Source organism: Schistocerca serialis, chromosome 6 (assembly GCF_023864345.2).
Source record: "Schistocerca serialis cubense isolate TAMUIC-IGC-003099 chromosome 6, iqSchSeri2.2, whole genome shotgun sequence".
In the NCBI taxonomy this organism is placed as follows: Eukaryota; Metazoa; Arthropoda; class Insecta; order Orthoptera; family Acrididae; genus Schistocerca; species Schistocerca serialis.
In genome coordinates this window covers 335,164,571-335,185,322 of record NC_064643.1, presented here as the reverse complement: position 1 = coordinate 335,185,322, position 20,752 = coordinate 335,164,571, and the positions used below count along the sequence as shown (strand labels likewise).

General features: G+C 39.1%; 2 protein-coding genes across 7 annotated transcripts in view; one reads left to right on the top strand and one right to left on the bottom strand.

The window, feature by feature from the left end:
- Positions 1-8,608, bottom strand: part of LOC126484149 (DNA repair protein complementing XP-A cells) — a 37,627-nt gene extending 29,019 nt beyond the window's left edge. The window contains exons 1-4 of the mRNA XM_050107547.1: positions 8,018-8,608; positions 5,417-5,528; positions 2,825-2,952; positions 1,668-1,833 (exon numbers count right to left, since the gene is read on the bottom strand). Coding sequence (XP_049963504.1) covers positions 1,668-1,833; positions 2,825-2,952; positions 5,417-5,528; positions 8,018-8,208 — 597 coding nt within the window. The 5' untranslated portion in view covers positions 8,209-8,608. The remainder of the gene's footprint in view (positions 1-1,667; positions 1,834-2,824; positions 2,953-5,416; positions 5,529-8,017) is intronic.
- Positions 8,609-8,963: 355 nt separating this feature from the next.
- LOC126483630 (uncharacterized) overlaps positions 8,964-20,752 on the top strand; it is a 497,523-nt gene continuing 485,734 nt past the window's right edge. For 2 of the 6 annotated variants that reach the window (XM_050106683.1, XM_050106679.1), the window contains exon 1: positions 8,966-9,356. The gene's annotated coding sequence lies outside the window, so the exon portion shown is untranslated. Of the gene's footprint in view, positions 9,357-20,752 lie in introns of all 6 variants that reach the window. The other 4 variants (XM_050106684.1, XM_050106680.1, XM_050106681.1 and 1 more) reach the window with 4 other exon arrangements.

Sequence of the window (20,752 nt, the reverse complement as noted above, 5' to 3'; positions counted from 1 at the left end):
GAGCCATCTGGATCCTTCCCTCCACAACCAGCTTTTCTGAACTGCGCAGATGGAAGTTATCCTTACAACAAATTCTCTGCTTCCGTAATTATCCTGGCCTCAACCTACAGTAACATACTGTCCCCACACCCTCCACCCAACATTTTCTGCCTCTACCATCCTAGCATCTTTACCCCATTCTCATCTCCCACCCCATTTATTTGCTGCCCTCTGCCAACACATCCACCTGTCTTTCCCTGCTCACCTCCTTTTTTGCTCCTTTTTTTCCTCCACAACCCTGCCCCACAACCTCCCGACACTGCACTTGTTGGCAGCCTAGTCCCTGCACTCTCCACCAGACAGCATTTGTCTTTCTCCCCACCTGTACACTACTATCCCTTCCCCTTCTTGCTCCCTCCAGATTGCTGCTTGCATCCCATGTGACGTTGCATTCCAGCCCGAGATGCTGGAGCTGGCAGTCATGTGCGCTATTAGATGTGCTTGCTACTGTGTGTGTGTGTGTGTGTGTGGTTTTTTTTCTCTTCACTGATGAAGGCTGTGGCCGAAAGCTTTATGTGGGTGTCTTAATTGTGTCTCTCTGCAATTTGATGTGTTGTCTTTACTGTAAGTAGCAATCTGCCTTTTCCTACACTGTTGTACATGTTATCTAGTTATTTATTATTTCTAGAATATTCTCAAGATTTCTTGTAGCTGCAATGTTTGCAAATGCTGGAATATTCCTTGCCTGAATAAACAGCAGCACACACTGTGAAGAATGAGTTCTGTTCTGTTTGTTCATAGGTGTCAGTAATAAACATCCTTTCAGTGGCAAGTATTTCCCATCACTGATGACCCTGCTATCAGATCTGGACTTGACTGTGGTTACAATATAACAATACCATGTGATGAGATGAAATACATCTATGTTGCAACCACCCTCAATTATACCGGGTATACCAGCATCACAACAGCTAAGACAAATATAATGCAATCAACAAAGCACTGATTAGCTGACTATCTCAGTGAAAGGCTAAATGATTAGAAAAATTATTAGAAATGGAGAAACATGGAAAAAGCACCTCCACTCAGTTAGATTGAGAGTGCTGCATATTTGTTGGAACTGCTGTATTGACTACAATATATGACTTTTATCTCATGGCAGATACATAGAAGTTCCCAGCAATGTGCACTGATGACTTGAACACATTAACACAAATGGCAGACAATACTGGAAATGTATCTCACTACGGACACAACAGTGCTTACCCACTGAAATGGAAAAACCTATGACATATCATCAGAACAAGTAGCTGAGAATACAAAAGTGCTGAGTAATTTAGCTTCAAAAATTTCTAATTTTTCGATAACTGCATCATCAAACAACTTATGTATGTATTGATAGCTAAGCTACTGCTAATGCTAATGCATTGGCAAACACGGTGATCGTAGTACATGTAGAATTGATCAGGTAATATGACCTTTTTTTTTTTTTTTTTCAGAAAATGAAAGCTGGATTTGGATTATTCTATATAGTCAGTCAACAACTCAAGAAATAAACATAAATTGTTTCTTTTCATTTATTATTGCATGAAGTTCAACCTCTCAATTCTTGTATGCTTTGTTAGGTTTCCTACCAATCAATGTTGTGTGACAGTACCCATAATGGCATATTTTTAAGTAGGCCTTACCTGAAGTCGAAGATAAAGCTTCATTGTACCCCATCGCATATTATGAGGATTCTTGCGCATGATGAATTTCAGAGGGGGCTCTCTCATATCCAGATCACAATCCTTCAGCAGGTATTCATTTTTTGCATCTGTCCGAGTAATGAGAGAATGCTTGTCATCTCTGTCCCTAGAAACAAACAGTCTGTTATACAGCCGAGCTTATGCCCAATACAAGTTTTCTTTGGAATTCACAATGTTAGCAAATTTATTGCCAATACATTGTTTAAAATCCAAGCAAAAACTTCAAATGATGTTGATAATTTACAGTGAACATTATCAACTTACAATATACTCCCTAGTAAAAACTGCCTTTAATAGTTTAACATCTTATCAATATGACACCATTATAAATGGAACATGTGTTCAGTCTCAAATAGTTTGAGGAAAAAAAACAACAAGTGAAGGAATTACCCCTTCAACTGTTGTGATTATGGGAGAAAGGAAATTGGAGACATTTTGCAATAGGGTGCACAGACTAAGATTCAATGACATGTTAGTAAAAACTGATTTTGTACTACCAGATAAAAAAGTCTAGACCGAGGCCAGCGGCTGTCACAGCAACGTTTCTCTACTGCACATACAAGTCTATTTCATGTAGTTAATGGGATGATACTTTCAAGTAACTAATGACAGGTGAGAAATGAGGCAACAAATTTCTAGCGACAAAAGAGAAACCATTCTCTTTGTTGCTGCTGTCGCAAATATTTTACTGTTTTTTTTTCTGAATTTGTTATCAATTACAAGGCTATGATTAAGCTGGGACATAAGAGGACAGTTTAAATTAAGTTACATTGGCTGTCAAAATATTTGCCTGTTTCTTCTGAATGTGTTACAATTTTGCATGCTGTGATATACTAATGTGAGAATGTGACAATGTTCCTTCAAAACTTGTTGTCTGCCCACTGCTCTCTCACAGGCTGTGTACACACAACAGCTGACACAACCTCTTTCCTGCTCGTCATACCTTGCGCCCAACAACATTATTCATGATACAAGTAAATATGCCACTGGCCACGATTTAGACTTTTATCAAAACAATTTCCCAATGATTTACTTTCACTCACATTTAGTCTAATCTATAACACAGATAAGCATATGTGCAAATTAAGAGATGATACCTGCATCCATCACAGACAGGATACTCAAATGACTGGTAAAGAAAAGAATCATCAAAAATATTTGAACATTCCTCACATGTTGGCCGATATGGAATCTGGACAGGTCCAACATTTTCCTTCAGTTCCACCTGAAAATTTTATTTCTCATTACCTAAGTCTGAATTTAATTATAACTGACAGAAAACACCACATACACTAGATTATTCTAATCATCAATATTTTACACATGAATGCACAAAGTTACTACACTGTGCTTATGTAACTGGCAAATAAGGCTATGTATGAATACCACAAGGCCACAAACATCAGCATGAAATATTAGTACAATGGACTCTTAAGATTTGCAATGTCATGCAGAGAAACCATTTAAAGGTGATATTTCTTTCTGGTATGAATCTACAACTGCTTTTATTAAATCAGAGCAGAATTTTTTTAAATTTATAGTTAACACATTTTATATGAAGTAGTAAAAAATTAACAAACAAATTATACCATTAGGAGATACCATGTTTCTGCTGAAACTGAACGACTGAATTTGTCTCTGATGCACTCTTAATGCATCAATTCCTCAGTTATGAGAACTAACTCAGTCATTAATAAAATGACACCGGCTCCATGAAGGCATGGTGTTCTATGAGATTAGATTGTACAATACATACAGAAAACATTTGTACCCTCAAATGGGAGGAAGAACTTGTTATTGCTTCATGGTCACAACACACATGCACAAATGCTGCTTACTGAATTTATCCACATGGGGGAGGGGGGGGGGGGGGGGGGATTGGAACAGTACACAGGGCAAAGCTAATGAGGAGAGGTAGGGAGAAGGAATTTTACGATAAAATTGTAATTCAAATTATTTCTAATGGTTTTAAAACAGAGCTGCACAATAAAAATGAGCCCTCTCTTAAAATCAAAGTGGTTTGTAAACTCAGAAAGCATAAAAACAGAGCAGAATTTTACAGTCTTTATTAGATTGCCCTCCTGTTGGTGAAATTTTCTACATTCACTAAAGAAAAACACATATAATTTATTACAAATTTTATGAACAAATACAAGTTCAGCGAGTTAAAAGAAGGGTACTGGAGAGTTAGATTTAATGCCCCGTCAGTACTGGGATTAGCAGAGATGGTATAAACACTGAATGGACTGCAGTAAAGAAAGAAATTTGATGTATTGTTCCATTATAACATTCACCTAAAGAAATTGAAGGAAATGTTGAAAGCTTATATCAGTATGGCTCCCTACTAAAACATGAGTCAGTTTTAACCGTGTCACCTTACTAAAAGAGTGTTCAGAATCAGAATGCATTACCTTAACGCTCAAACAAATGACCGTGTAAATAAAATACATCAGAATAATGATACATAGAACTGTGATAAGAGGGCAATATGGCAACAATTCAATAAAGAGTAAGTGCATGCCTACACACACTTTTCCAAATGCTAACAACAATAAGATGCAAGTTATGCAAGCAATAAGAAAATCCAGTTGTAATGCTCCAGTTTAATTCTCACACCACTGAAGAGTGCTACAGAATTTACAGCCCTTGGTGTTGAGAGACTGTTAAAAGTAAACACATCTCCTGGACCTGATGGACCCCTATCGTATTATATACAGAATTTGTATCACAGTGTTTTCCACTAATTTTTAACTATACTATACCATAAATCCATTGAACAAAAAACTTCAGCCAATAGTTTGAAGAGAGCATGAGTCATACTTAACTACAAAAAGGAGATGTAGCAACCATAGTCACACTTGATGTTACATTTGTTTAGCCCATAAATATTTGTATTGATTTTCTCATACATTTCAGGTACTTGTCGTCTTGAGGACATACAACAGATTGTTCTTAGTACAAATCATAAATGCAAACTTCTACAGTCACATTAGCAAAGGTGATCTACAAAACTACCATCCAATGTCTTTAAAATCTATTTGTTGTAACACCTTAGAGGAAATTCAGAATTCAAACTTAACAGAATGACCTTCTCCAGGTCAACCAGCAGAAATATCAGTCACGTAAAACCCAACTCAGATTCTTCTTATGTGGCATCCTGAATGCTATGGATGAAGACAGTCATGGAGATATATGTATGGAAGTCAGGCAGATAAAACATTTCTTATCTTTTGAAAAGCATTTGACTCAGTACCACACCAATGCTTTATTAATGAAAATATTATCATATCGGATAACAAACAAAAATTGTTACCAAGCTGAGGAGTTTTTCATGAGAAAGATGCAGCATTTATCTTGAATGGAGGGGGGAGACGCAGAAATAACGTAGGTGTGCATCAGGGGAATGTACCGAGACCCTTTGGTTGTTCATGTTGTATTTTAATGACTTGGCAAACAATATTAATAGTAACAGACTTTTTACAGATGATGCAGTCATGTATAAAGAAGTACTATCTGAAAAACGTATGCACTAAGTACAAACAAACATTGCCACAGTGCACCTTCTTCATTGTCTCGGGTTTACTAATATTTCACTTCTCACTTTTTTTTTTAAATAGACATTCAACAATTTTGAGCCCAATGTCAGTAAGAAAACACTGGAATTATTATTACAGAAAATGTAATCTTACTGGTTTTGCATTTTCTTCAGCAGCTTTTTCCTCCAAGAGGAAGCCACCACCAGTGTCTATGTATCTGGTTCCTTGGACCTTGATGGTATTCTTTTCTGGTGATCCCTTTTCACTGTAAATCATAAACCATATGATGAAATATTTACACTCTCATGTTACCAGTCTGAAAAAGATAGCACTATGACCCAAGGTGCTGATACAACTTTATATGCAGCTGCCAGTGTCTACTGCTACAGTGAAAAACACAAAATCCTGTTCTCAGTACAAATGTAACAGTTATAAGCTGGTTGAAAGTAAGGGAGACTAAAGTTGTAATGTCTTCTCAAGAACAAGATCATTACAGCAGGAGCACAAGCTCAGACTGGATAAGCACGTACATTTCAAAGGAACAATCACAGCATTTAGGCTTAGTGATTTAGGGAAATGACAGCAGATCTTAATTCAAATGATCATATGTAGATTCACACTCTGGATCTCCCAAATGTGAGAGCAGTCTCTTACCGTTAACTATGCCACCTTTCTTGATAAAGGTGGAGGAAGCTAGAAACATGAACATGCTCAACAAAGATAAATGTGTGCAAATAAGTGCCTGCCTCCACAGTAACTGGTCCAGACTTTCCTTAAAACTCTCATGGTGAATTCATTTGTCTTCTTACATGACACAAAACCATGCCATTAATGATTTTACTACCTTGACCACCTGTTCTCAAAACAACTGTTAAGTTGCTGTCAACTTATTACACTGTGTTCCACAGTTCCGAGATGTAATTAATGCACTGTGGGTTACGTTCAAGGAGTGTCTACAATTGTAAAGTTTGCAATACAAACAAACTCATGCATAGAATAAAGATTTTATGAATTTTTTTTTCCACAATTGCAGAATCTTTCAGATATTAGCTGCATTTGTTATGAAGATGTTGCCCCTTGGCGACACATGAAAACTGGTGCTGGACTGATACTCTAGCCCAGACAGTCTTAATACCAATGTTGAATATGTTCATACGTTTAGGTCCTTGAAACCCTGAGGTGGGAATCCAAGTAAAGTTGCAAGCAATGGGGTGTTAGACAGTATGGCGTATGGAAGTTAGGGTCAGTTTTCAAAATGTGCTCAGATGGCCCAAATGGTTATGGCGATCACTTGTGACAATAGGGAAATCTGGGTTTGAGTCTCAGTCCAGACAAATTTTCATTTGTCACCAATAGGCAATATACCTAATGCAGTTAATTCTGGATCCGCAACAGCAAATAAATTTGATAATTTTAAAGATTGTCACCAATGTCTGTTTCTTCAGACTTGGTTAAAAATAAGAAAGCCTGGATCGTACAATCTACAAAGAACTTCAAATCACTTGTGAAGTATATGAACCAATGATGTCATTGAATTTCTAGCATGTTTCTCCTATTGTGTGTGTGAGGACATGGGTTTCACACAAACTATACTTACAATAATAGGAATGTATGGAAGAGTTTTGTAACGTGAAAGTTAGAGGTAGCCAGAGTAATGCTACTGTGCGCTATCGTAAGGATGACATAACTAAACACAAACACAATATATAATCCAAGAACTGAAACTGAGCAAGGTACCACAGTGATTCTCTCACTGGACTTGCATTCAGGAGGACAATGGTTCAAACCCCCATCCAGCCTTTCAGCTTTACGTTTTCCGCAACTTCCCTAAATCACAGCCAGGCAAATGCAGGGTCCCTTTGAAAAAGGCATAGCCAATTTCCTTCTCCATCCTACTGTAATGCAAGTTCATGTTCCATGACCATGCTGTAAATAGAGTGTTAAACTCGAATCTTCCTTTCTTCTAATAACTGAATTCACAGATTGCTGCCTGAAATTATAATTACTATACAGCAGCACATACTGGCAATATGATTTGCTATTAATAAGTGCATGTTACTCTCTACAAAGTAAATGTATTGATCATTAAATAACAAGTTTTGAAACCATAGGTTAAATCTATAAGTTAAACACTAAAATTACATATTGACAGTAGGCAACGAAAATCCCGTTAAATTTAGCAAAACCTTTTTCTTAAAGAAATTTATAAAGTGTCACAGGTAAGCTACATGTGTAACTCTACATAGCCTAGTTTAGAGAGGTCAGAGAAATCCATGCACTTTCAAATCTCTCTTTGTTAATTGACTTACTGGTTACTGAAATCATTAAGTTTTCACAGCCAGATGGAGCTAAGAGCTTTTTATTGCTTATCATGGTACATCAAAGCTGATAAGTGTATGGCAGACTGTTTTTAACTTCTCTGAGTGTTTGAAATTGTCAAGAAATTTTAGATCAAAAGTTGAACATGTATTCAAAGAGACCAGTGCTTTCTCACTGCTACAGTAGTGTGGGAGGATCTGGACTGGAGATAATTTTAAAGTGAATTAAAATGAAAATAAAAACTGTCTGAACTTGTGTTTCAGAAGAACATTATTTATGTTATTCTTAAATTTTAATACCATGGCATGTCCACTATCCTTGTAAAAGTGATCTACAGATGAATAAAACTACTCCTACTGCTACTACTACTACTACTGCCCAACAATCTCAGTTGCACAACATGCGCACATGCATATTTATATCACCTGTACTTACTTTTTGCTGTACGGATGAGCTGATGCCCTCGCCTTTTTCAGCAAAAGGGCTTTTTGTCGATTTCTCTCAATAGTACTTTTCTGTACATCTGTAAGCTCAATTTGTTCATATTGCTCACTGTTAGATTCCGCTGCAATCTCAGCCTCCAAATCCAGAGCCTCATCAACTGAAAGTTCACTACCAGCTTGCATCACTAGTTCACTACTGTCACCCAATACTTTGCAGTTTGCTGCTGTACTTGATACACTGCAAACAGTAACAATTGCAGCCTGAAAGTTTATAAAATTTTAACTGAACGTAATCCCTTTCGTACAACTGACAGTACAAAAACAAACAACCCTGACGTATTATCTGGCAGTGTTTGTTTTCTCGAATAACGTGAGTAATATAATCGAGGCAGCAGTGCTAATGTATGCTTAAAATCTCATTGCCTGAAAGAGCGACGATGTTTTATGAATTTTGCATGCGGATGGAAAGCGCGGTTGTTTGCTCAAGGACGACAAGCTCCCCTATAGGGGCACTGTCAAGGTTTATTATAGATTATGGATTATAGAATCTGGACAACATAACTTGTACGTATCTTTTGTTATACTCTTCCTTACAGGTGCTGAAATTTTAATTTTGTATGTTCATATAACTTGGTAATTATGTATTACGACTGTACATATTTTTTTATTTTTGGAGCAAAAATTATTAGTTATATATTGTTAATAAGTATACGAAATTGTCTTTGGATCATTTACACTGATGTTACAAAGGCGACAGAACTTTTTGCATGACCAATTGTGATCTCTGCCTACTATACCGATTAAGGTTATTTTTTGCAGGATAAAAGCATTATGATTATACACAAACTACGAAATACCATGGCGCCATCTGTTAGCGACTTTTTAGACCAAAATTTATTTCCTCTTACGTTGGTACCACTGCGAAGAAATCCATGTGCTGCGCTCTATTCGCGACAAGTTGCTGGTATGGTTTTGAGATTAAAAAGTGTTTTGTTGTTAAAGTGTACGAAGAGTGTGTACAGTGGGACTGACACGTGAGGTAAGCAACAGACTCGAAAGTAATTTCGCGAAGTGCTATTGCAACCTTCAAAGTGTGAAAGAAGAGTGATATAGGTAGACTGTCAATGTGCATCGATCGATCCGAGCTGCCGCTGTCAGAGAGGAACACTCCCAGAATTTTCTGAGGCGGCTTCATTACGACGCATTGTAGGGCAACCGATTCGAAGCGTATTTATCAAGAAACCGCAGGATTCCCTAACTCGAAGGAATTACTGGTCGTCCACTCAACGAAAATATTCGCATGCCAGTGTGAAAGAAGTCATAGACTCCAGGTAATAAATCAGTCCATAATGTTTCCATTTATTTTTATGCTTTTAACGTACGCGCGTGGAGATCGAAAAACAGTGCTCAAGATTGTTGGAAGGAAAAAAAGAGTTCTGAACATGTCTGCCACCAAGAAGACGTATGAAACTCAAGTTCGTCTATATTCGAGCGTGTGCCAAGTCTTCTGCACATTTCTATACTTCTTATAGCTTGATTCGGCACTTTTCTCTAGGGCAAGCATTTGTTTCTACCGTCGTTATCCGCTTATGAATGCGGATCTAAACGCGTAGAAAAAACCACACAAGAAATTCGGAAGACTGCATTGCATCTCACAAAGTTGACCATCAAGAAACACACTGTATCATGGTAACAAAAGTTTCTCCTATGTGAAGCAGACTGTTTATTCGCATTGAATTTGCCGAATCAAGAGTTAACTGGAACCATTGTATTGCGTATATCAGATAGATCCATGAATTTTCGAAAACATTGCCTTGGAAGGAATTCGGTACAGCTTTTATGTCAAGACATCCGTGTAATGTCAGCAGTACGGTTGGTGGTACCTATGCGAAACTCGTAATGTGACGCGCTTTGGATGAAACCAAAATTTATCCTTTATAAGCCTACGGTAAGGCCGCGATTTGCTTGACATTTGTGAACGAGCTCCGTCGGCAAGATAACACCACTCGAAGGGAGGAAGTTATTGTTGCCGCCGCTGTTATAATACTTGATAAAGATATCCGCACCCTTGAATTGTTGAAGGCATGCTGCCAAATTTATATTCTTTCTGCTTAGTAATTGTGTTTCTGTCGAAACAGCTAAATTTTATAAAGCACTGCGGGGTCGATATAATATGATAAATGTGCACAGCTGTGCCAGTTTTTTCATGGGTAGATTCGGCTAAATAAGAAACCTCAAGATCCAGTTTAACTTTAAAAATAGCATGGTGCTAGAGTTCTGAACCCCTCCCTAATAAAATTGCAATGACGGGGAATCAAAAAAATTTTGTCTAATGGAAACCAGAACAAATGTTAATTATTCTAAAGATTTATCATTGGATTCAGATGATTAATTCACAAATAAGTTGCTCGTTGTTGCAGGCTTTTGGACTCTTGTAAGTTGAAGATCCTCAGTGTTTAATAATTGCCGTTTTTGTTCTTTGACTTAGTGTTGATTTGTATATACAAATAAATTAAATTTCGTAATGTAGAAACTCCCCCTATTTATAGTCACTATATGAGTGATTTTGTGATCAGATTTCTTAAGGTTTTCGCTAGTTTTGTCGGTGGTATCTTGCAGTAATGCAATATTATCTGAACTGTACTTCTCGCCATTTTAGCACTAATTATGCGAACAGCTTTACAGTTCATCTGCTTCCAGTTTTTCATGCACACCTCTGGCTTCCGTAGCTGCATAAGATCATTTTTTTTTTTTTTAATTCATCTGTTATAATATTTGAAGAAGTAAAATCTTCCATCTTCATTATGGTGTTTCTTTCCAGTTACTTGTATTCAGATTCTTCATGCTTAATTTATTTGTCTTAAAACTCTTCACCCACTGAGATTTTAAGTCATGTAACTTGTAATCTATCCTACCTGTTTTAATATGAAATAGGGTGAACTTTTGCTTTTGTCATACAACTGATGCTAAAGAAGCAGTAACACTTAAAACCTTTGCCTCTCATGATTGCTGTTATACTCATGTCTAGAGAAGATGTACAGTTGCTTCTCATGATTTCTGCCCTACTGATGTGTAGGGAAGATGTACATGTATGTAAATAAAAGGACATCAAGCCACTGTACAAAGCTTGGTTGAGAGGGAGGTTTGTATTGTGAAATCTTGGTTTTGTATTAATGAGCTGAAGTTCAAGAGTGAACTGTACTCCTCACTTTGCAATGAAAAAGTTAGTTTACATAGATACTTTTTTTATTCAAAATTTTTGTGGCCTCCTCAAGAAACTAATTATCACCTTTTGCTTTTCACATTATCACCACTGTCATAAGCCGGTCGAAGTGGCCGTGCGGTTAAAGGCGCTGCAGTCTGGAACCGCAAGACCGCTACGGTCGCAGGTTCGAATCCTGCCTCGGGCATGGATGTTTGTGATGTCCTTAGGTTAGTTAGGTTTAACTAGTTCTAAGTTCTAGGGGACTAATGACCTCAGCAGTTAAGTCCCATAGTGCTCAGAGCCATTTGAACCATTTTTTGAAGCACTGTCATAAACACAGGTAAATCTGAAATTTCCACAGAACATAACTTATTCATAAATTCCTTTGTCGATCAAGTAAATATGCAAATGAACTTCATAGTAAACAATTACTACATATTACAGACATTAAAGAAACTAACAAAAAATTTAAAATTGTTTTCGATTACTTCAGCTTTGTGCAATAAAAATAATTTTCATTCAAAGAAACAGAAAAGTTCTAAAAGAAAGAGCTAAGGTTAGCTTGTTTTGCTACTGGGACAAGCCATTGGTTGCTGCTGTATTCCATATCAGGGTCTGTTATTTTGAACAAAAACATTTAAATTGTGATGATATATAATCTCCTTTTTGCAGTCATAAAACTAAACAAACTGTTGAAATCCTGGAAGTACAATCAAGTTGGCTCTAATCGATATGTCTGTAAAGTTACGTAAGAAAAGGTTTTAATGGCACAACTACTGTGGCAAGAAATTTTCTATTTCCTGTCAACCTTCCAATGACTGTCTTATTTCAACTGAAGAAGAACAGTGGTGATGAGTGGTTGGCAATAATTTTGACTTAAAATATATCTATGTAAGGAGATTTGCTTATTGACAGTTCAGTTCTCAGTAGTTTTCTTCTGTTTGTGACCATATGTAAAAAAAGTCACCTTGTTTTTGTTAATCACTCTTGTTACAACAGTTTTTGCACCTTAAAAGATTCTTAATTGTAATGACATCCTTTGTTGGGTGTCACTATGCTATCTATTATTGTGAATCATAGCAAAAGGAAATTTTCCAAATTGAAAGATAAGCTTTGTAAAGTTATAGCAACAATACAGCCTTCTGTACTAGATGAAAGAAAAATAGTTGAAGGTGGTAAGCAATGCTTAAGCCAGTAACATCCCCAGTGTCTGAGATCAAAATCAAGAGAGAGCTTCAACAGTTGTATAAATTTTAAATAAACATATTGCTAAAAAGTGGATTTTATATGCTCTGCACACTGAATTTCTGAAAGGAGTGCATGATTGTGTCTTGTGGTCTGTGAGAAAGATGAAGATATACCGACTGACTGGTATTTGCATCAGGGCAGGTGACATGATAGATACCTCAGTTGGCAATCATCCAGTATCTTCCATCTCTCCAACAGACAACACCACACACTCCTGTAAACTTTTCAGAGGTATTGGCCCCAATCAAGGACGTTAGTTAAAGTTTGCCCACCACACAGCTCACGTCACAGCAAATGACTCCTGCTGGCTGCATTCTGAACGCATCCTCAGTTCCTTCAGTTTACAGGGTTGATCGAATTGGTGAAGACAGCTATCATTGAACGTAGAGTCCGCCCCTGGTAGCTGAGTGGTCAACGCGACGGAATGTCATACCGAATGGCCCAGGTTCGATTTCCGGCTGGGTCGGAGATTTTCTCCGCTCAGGGGCTGGGTGTTGTGTTGTCCTTTCCATCATTGTTTCATCCCCATCGACACGCAAGTCGCCGAGGTGGCGTCAACTCGAAAGACTTGCACCAGGCGAACGGTCTTCCCGCCGGGAGGCCCTAGTCACACGGCATTTATATCGGACGTAGAGTGGAAGCAGGGCCCACAATTTGCAACATCATACTCAGGTTTCCCGGTTCTCTGATTTGGAGCAGAGTGCAATTTGTAAACCAGGGGCTCAGTCGGTTCGGGTACGATTTTGGATGCGAATTTCTGTACCTCTTTAGTCTGTTGGAGAATCGCTAAGTCCCCGTTAATTGGGCATTCGTGCACTGCACAAAGGAGGCGACTGCTTGGGTAGCAGAGAGAATGTGGTCTACACAGGGGTTGTTAGTTTCCCTGATCCCTTAGTCAATGATGAATTACCTGCCGTAACAGGAGAAAGATCAAACACGTTACTTAATGAAAAGAACGTTCATCCTTGCAGTTAGTACGAGAAAATTTTAATGTGGTAGTCACCGTAAGGTCCCAAAATTAGCCTAACTTGTTAAAAGTAATAAAGCTCGTGTACCTAAATCTGAATAAAACTCCGTAAGTGAATAGCAGCGAATTCCTAAATTTTCCCTGGAATATGTATCACAAGAACAGACGTGGAGCACGAGTTGATGAAATTGATTAATTTGATAAAGCATTGTAAGTAATACGTCTTAGATCTATACGTGCCGAGCATCGTTGTGAGGTATGGAAAAAGACTAGCGCTTGTTGAATAGCAGTATTAGAAAGCTGCTACGAAAACGAAGAATTGAAGTCAAAGACTAGTCGTCTAACAAAAGTCGAACGAAGTCAAAATGAGCGTATGGAGAATAATGTGAGAAACCTTCCTGTAGATTGGATAAGGAAATTTTGACAATCCACCTAACCAAAAATTGTAAGACATTTCGGTCTTACGCAAAATCAGTAAGCAGATAGAATTCATGTTCGCCCTTTGTGAACGTACTGTCACCGAAACAGAGGACGATGGAGAGAAGGGTAAAGTCAGTCAATTGAATCTGCTCAGGAGTGGACAAGCGTTTCAACTGGATGAGACCATTGATGTTTTATAGAGATTCTTTGAAATAACTTACCCCGCTTCTGTCCGTCGTTCATCTTAACGTCTCCAGAGCACGAAGCACACCTGGCAGTTGAAAAAGGCGGAGTGCAATTCCGTATTCGAGAAGAGTTATCCGGTAGATACATTTATAGACCTACATCGCCGACGTAAAACTGAGCAACTTGGTTGGTTTTGGGGAAGGAGACCAGACAGCATGGTCATCGGTCTCATCGGATTAGGGAAGGATGGGGAAGGAAGTCGGCCGTGCCCTTTCAGAGGAACCATCCCGGCATTTGCCTGGAGCGATTTAGGGAAATCACGGAAAACCTAAATCAGGATGGCCGGACGCAGGATTGAACCGTCGTCCTCCCGAATGCGAGTCCAGTGTCTAACCACTGCGCCACCCCGCTCGGTGAGCAACTTGTCTCATTCTTATACATAATGATGTTTTTGGAGCTCGGAAATATCTTTTGTAAAAATTAACATGGGTTCTGCAAATAAAGAACTTGGAAAACTTGTATCTGTCTGTTGCTCCATGAGATCCAGAGTAAAAGAAAAAAAACCGCCCATCCTGTTCATTGACTTACAAAGGCCCTAGACACAGCTCAGACTGTCGTTTAGTGAAAAAATATACGAACTTCTTGAATATCGAACCTTATTTGTCGTTGGACTCAGTGCGCCCTTGCATATGAACACGTCGTTCGTAAAAGGAGCGTAATCGACTGACCTAACACTAAATTTTCAGCATTCTTCTAGAGCCTCATTTTTCGACAATTTCTATTCACTTCTTGTCTGCGGTGTTTATCGTCCACGTTTCCCTTCTAGCTTACATTCCAGACAAATACATCTAGATCATCTTCCTTCACCTATATTTGTATTGGATACTAAAAAATTTCTCTTCGCCAGAAACGTTTCTCATGCTGTTTCCAGTCTGCATTTGATATCCTGTTTACTTCGGACAACGTCTCTAATGTTGCTACCCAAAAAACGAAAATTATCAAGTACTTGTGGTGTCTCACTTCCTTATATAATTCCGTCAGCATCGTCTGATTTAGACTACATTCCATTATCCTTGTTTTACTTTTATTGTTGTTGATCTTATAGCCAAATCTTGCAAAATAACAGTGTCTTAATAAATGCTTTTGTATTTCTTCTCCCTGAATTATTAATTCCTTTTCCAAATTTGTCGTTGGTTTCCTTTACTTCTTGCTCAATGTACAGGTTGAATAATACTGCCTCACTGTTTTCTCGATTACTGCATCCATTTCCACTTACGTCTGCGGTCTGCTTTCTTTAACGAATCTCACTTCCGTGTATAAAACAGCTTCCGACCTGATTACTTAAGAAATAAGTTGACGTGTTGAATATTTGACATTATGCATCTAAGCGAGAAAAAGTTTAGAAATAGTTTTTAAATATGCTTAAAGTTTGTTGGTAGTCGCAAAGTGCCTTTATTATGAAAAAATGGATGAATATAAACTTGATAATTTGCGCTCCGTTTTAAGTAAAAGCTAGTTTCTCACGTATCTAAGAGTTAGACGCCATTCTTTTACCATATCGTCGCTAAATTTAGTTTTAGCGTCAGGCCATATATGATTCTTGTCACTGAAGTTTCTCCACGTAGACATCGCTGCTTGAACAGCCATTATGCTTTTGATAATTTTGCAAATTAGTGATATGAATTGAGTTGTAAAAATACAGAACCCTGCATACTTCGGTGTCCAACACGGGGCAAGTACCGAACAGTTAGGTAAATAGCGGAACACCTGGCTACCCTGGTGTATTCCAGTTGACATTGTCAAAAGCTTGACCATTGGACAAGAACAGTGCAACGTTTTCAATAGCGGCTCTGTAAATTTAAAAAAATTAAAAAATGTGGGTACATATTACAGAATGGCGACTTGTCAGTGGCTTCTGTTATATCTAATTTTCTGTAACGTTCGCTGCTGTGCAGTATGTGGCTGAGCATACTTCGTACCATATTATCGAATTTTGCCTCATATTGCATTCTCATATTGAGCAATAGGGTGGGGAATAACTAGATATCCCTCTGTACCCGCCAACTTTTCTTTTATCCTCGTTATTTCTACGCCAGATATTTTTTTGGTGGTGGCAGTAGAAGTGTCGCGAAATCGTCTAATGCCGCTTTTAAGTTACCCAACAGGGTTTCGGGAGACCAACGTCACCTTTTGTTACAAAGATTCCCATTGTAACGATCCGTTTCAATTCCGTTTGGACTGTACCGACCTTGTACGATCCTAGCAGTGCATCACTGAATTTTCTGGATGTCTGCTGTCATGTCTATTCGATAATTCCAAATGCTGGAGCATTTGCATATTTTTTGCAATTTTGCTTTAGAAACATAACTTTTCCAGAATCCTTCCAACAAGCCTTCCATTTTCTTTCGCTAGTTCTGACTTAACCGTCTTCATATAGCTTATTATTATTTTAAATAATTATGTATGGCGGGTTCGAGGTATTCACCAATAATTTTGTAGTCTGATACTGTCAAGTTATTTCTCGTGCGCATTATCTTGCGTTTATTAGCGTTATATGTGCTTTCGTTCAGTATACAAAGCAGAAATTTTGACAAAGTCGCTGCTTCCCTTTACGATGATCCAGGAACGATACTTGCTGTAAGTGGCATCGTAACCAACCTGACAGTGCTGTTGACTCGATCTAATCAATCCTTTGCGTATATTGAGAACTTAAGTGCTATTCGCTTCCTGTAGGCACACTCGACATTAAAGTCGTTTCCCTCGTTAGCCGTGTCACACGTCCATTTCACTGTCAAATTATCTTTGTGCTGATTTTATAACAAATAATTTGAATATATAACAATAATTTGAAGGAACAAATTAGACTATGCGGTGAGAGTTCTTCAAATACCAAAGGCGTTCATTCAGTAGGGATTAGGGGTTCTAGCTGCTACTAATAATCCTTGGCACAGCGTTCGGATACACAGAAAGCACGATTCGTATCCATTCTCCCAGAAGCACGGGCCGTAGCTATTGCCGCATTTTTGGCTGCACTAGTCTGGCACAGAACTGACTCTAGATTAATGGCATTAAAACTGCGGCCCGAAACAAGTATTCGCGCGGCCCATGGTTCTCACCATTTTAACGGAAAAATCGCAACATCTTAGCATTGCAAGATCACAGTTTAATGTAACCGCAAGATACGCCATTGCAAATGTGAAATGCTGGTATTTAATAACGGGTGTAGCTGCCAGATTGTTGAATGCAAGCTTGCAACCGTACATGTATTTTACAGGTGCCGGATGTCAGTTTACGGGACGAAGTTCCATGCCTGTTGCACGTGGTCGGTCAATACAGGGGCGGTTAATGCAGGTTGTGTTGTGGATGAAGCTGGAGTTTCCGACGACGACGCGCGGGATTAGCCGAGCGGTCTGGGGCGCTGCAGTCATGGACTGTGCGGCTGGTCCCGGCGGAGGTTAGAGACATCCCTCGGGCATGGGTGTGTGTGTGTGTGTGTGTTTGTCCTTAGGGTAATTTAGGTTCAGTAGTGTGTAAGCTTAGGGACTGATGACCTTAGCAGTTAAGTCCCATACGATTTCACACACATTTGAACATTTTGTCCGATGACGTCCCATATGTGTTCGGTTGGAGATCTGCTGAACGAGCCGGCCAAGGCAGAATGTCGACATTCTGTAGAGCATATTGGGTTACAACAGCAGTATGTGGATGAGAGTTAAGCCGTTGGAAAACGCGCCCTGGGATACTGTTCATGAATGGCACCAGATTTATAGATCTGCACTCAGAGTGTGAGGGATAAACACGAGAGTGATCCTGACGTCATACGAAATCGCACACCAGACCATAACCCCAATGCATGCGCCAGTCATAGGCCGAACACGTTGGCCCTCCCTCTCGATAGTGTCACGTGGGCTTCCAGAGCCCGGTCTTCTTGCGACCGTACATTCTCGTAACCACTGCTGCCAGCAGTCTTGCACAGTGGCTGTAATATCGCAGGAGGAACACCCAGCTTCTCGTAGCCCCAATACGCTATCTCTTTCTAACCCAGTGGGGTGTTGATAATGGCGTCTTTGTCGCCTTAAAGGCTTGACTAACGTCAACGCACCGCATCCAATCTCTAAGGTAACTAACGCTCACTGCTATTACAGCATGTATTTAAAACAAAACAGCAAACCTCATTTGAATCCTCATAGTGCTCTCCTAGCACCATTCTTATGCGACTGGCGCGAAATATGAACAGACATCATCTTTCAGATGTAGAAACACACTTACCAACCATCGTATGTTATTGTTGTGGTATTCACTCCAGCGACTGGTTTGGTGCAGCTCTCCATGCTACTCTATCCTGTGCAAGCTTCTTCATCCCCCAGCACCTACTGCAACCAACATCCTTCTGAATCTGCTTAGTGTATTCATCTCTTGTCTCCCTGTACGATTTTTACCCTCCGCACTGCCCTCCAATACTAAATTGGTGATCCCTCGATGCTTCAGAACATGTTCTACCAACCGATCCCTTTTTCTAGTCAAGTTGGGCCACAAATTTCCCTTCTCCCCAATTCTATTCAATACCTCCTCATTCGTTATGTGATCTACTCATCTGATGTTCAGCATTCTTCTGTAGCACCAAATTTCGAAAGCTTCTATTCTCTTCTTGTCTAAACTGTTTATCGTCCACGTTTCACTTCCATACATGGCTACACTCCAAACAAATACTTTCAGAAACTGCTTCCTGACATTTAAATCTGTACTCGATGTTAACAAATTTCTCTTCTTCAGAAACGATTTCCTTGCCATTGCCAGTCAACCTTTGTAAATGTCGCACATATCCTTTTTGATGCCACGATTTTTTTTCCCGTCGGTGTAATATAACAGCCGACTCCAAAAACGTCAACTAACGTTAATATCTTCTTAAGAATGTAGTAATAAACTAAATACACACAGAGACAGTAATATTTTATGTCGCTACTGGCGGATTCGAGGACGTAAGGGGGGGGGGGGGGGGGGGAAGCTTTATTGTTCACCTTCCAGTACTGACAACTCACGGGCGTGAGCGATTCGTACAGATCTGCTGCTGTGGTATACACTTTGACCCGTATGTAACATTGATTCGTGAATGTGCATTACAGAGATGGTCACCTCCAAATGCAGAACAAACCTTTAGCAAGCAATATGAAATTGAATCAAGGCTGTTTTAATACAACGCAATGAGTAGAAGAAAACTGACATTCAGAATATTTAGTAAACACATATGATCGTTTTATATTGCATAACACATTTAAATTTAAGTACAGTTACTGTTATTAACCAATTATCGTTCGCTAACACAGGCAACACAAAGTGTCGCAATTCTGGGTTGGCCGATGGTGGCAGCAATCTGAAACACTGAACAGCCGACACGAAGAGTTCCGAATGGCGCCTTCTTTGAACATTCAGTACTTCGTGGCTGGTAGCCAACTTACTGTGCGGCTCGAAACATGCTAATTTATGTAGGTTACCAATTAATAATAAGATCGATACATTTGCGGTCCGAAGTGCTGTCCCTCAATGTCAGTATTGTTCTTGAGTAAGAAAGTTTCACGATCACTGCTGTAGATTGTCTAAATCTACAGCCATACCCCCGCACTTTACTGTACACTGCGTGGCGGAAGGTACTTCGTACCATTGCTAATCATTGCCTTTCCTGTTTCGCTTGCACATGAAGCGAGGCAAAAATCAGTGCCTGTATGCCTCTGTTCGCCCCTCAGCCTCCCTTATTTTGCCCGTAGGGGAAATGAACGTTCGAGACATTAGAATTATTGTGCAGTCTGTCGCAATTGCTGGTTCGCTGAACTTTGTTTCGCGAAAAGTTGCAGTCTAACATTGCCGTAAAAGCTCACGGAACATTTCTATGGTGGAGGAAGCAGAAGACACTATCAGAGTTTCTGTTTGATGCAATGAATGACCGCTTGCTTCAAATGTGGATGAATATAATTTAATGAGGATGTATGAAAGAATCATTCCTGTAATATCAGAGTTTTAATGATATCTTGACCACCCACGTAGGTGACATTAGTCGTAATGTTGCGAAACGTTTGTGCGACCCATTGTTGAGTTGTGCTACGGTGTTTTAAGTCTCCACTAGGTCTCGTTAAAGCAAGACACGGAAGCAATTCAGAGGTATGTTGCTACCTTTGAAATCGATCGATTCGATCAGTAGGCACAGTTTATCGTGTCAAATATATATATATTTTTTTTGCCTTTCAGATTTACTATTTATTCTGACATACAAATTCTGCTAATATCGTATTCAGAGCTATCTTCGGGCACCTGCAAAGAAGGGTCTGGTTACTCGAGAATCCCCAAGTGTAACACTCCAAGAAACCAGAAAAGATAAAGTAATCCCAGTTCAACCACGGGACTCACAAAAGAAGATACTGGCGGCCGGGTTGATGCTGTCTTTCTTGATTTCCAGAAGGCTTTCTAAGCAGTGCCGCCTAAGAACAAAATACAGGCGCATGGAATATCAGACTAGCAGCGTAATTTGACATTAAATTTAATAGAACGCTCCATAATAATTTTAATGGAGAGAAGTCTTAAGACGGAAGAGAGACTTCAGGTGTACCCCATGGGGAATTTACGGGACCATTACTGTACACAATGTAATCTATCTGATCAAAAGTTCCGGATACGTCTGGTAACTAGGAATTGAACACTAAATGTCAAGA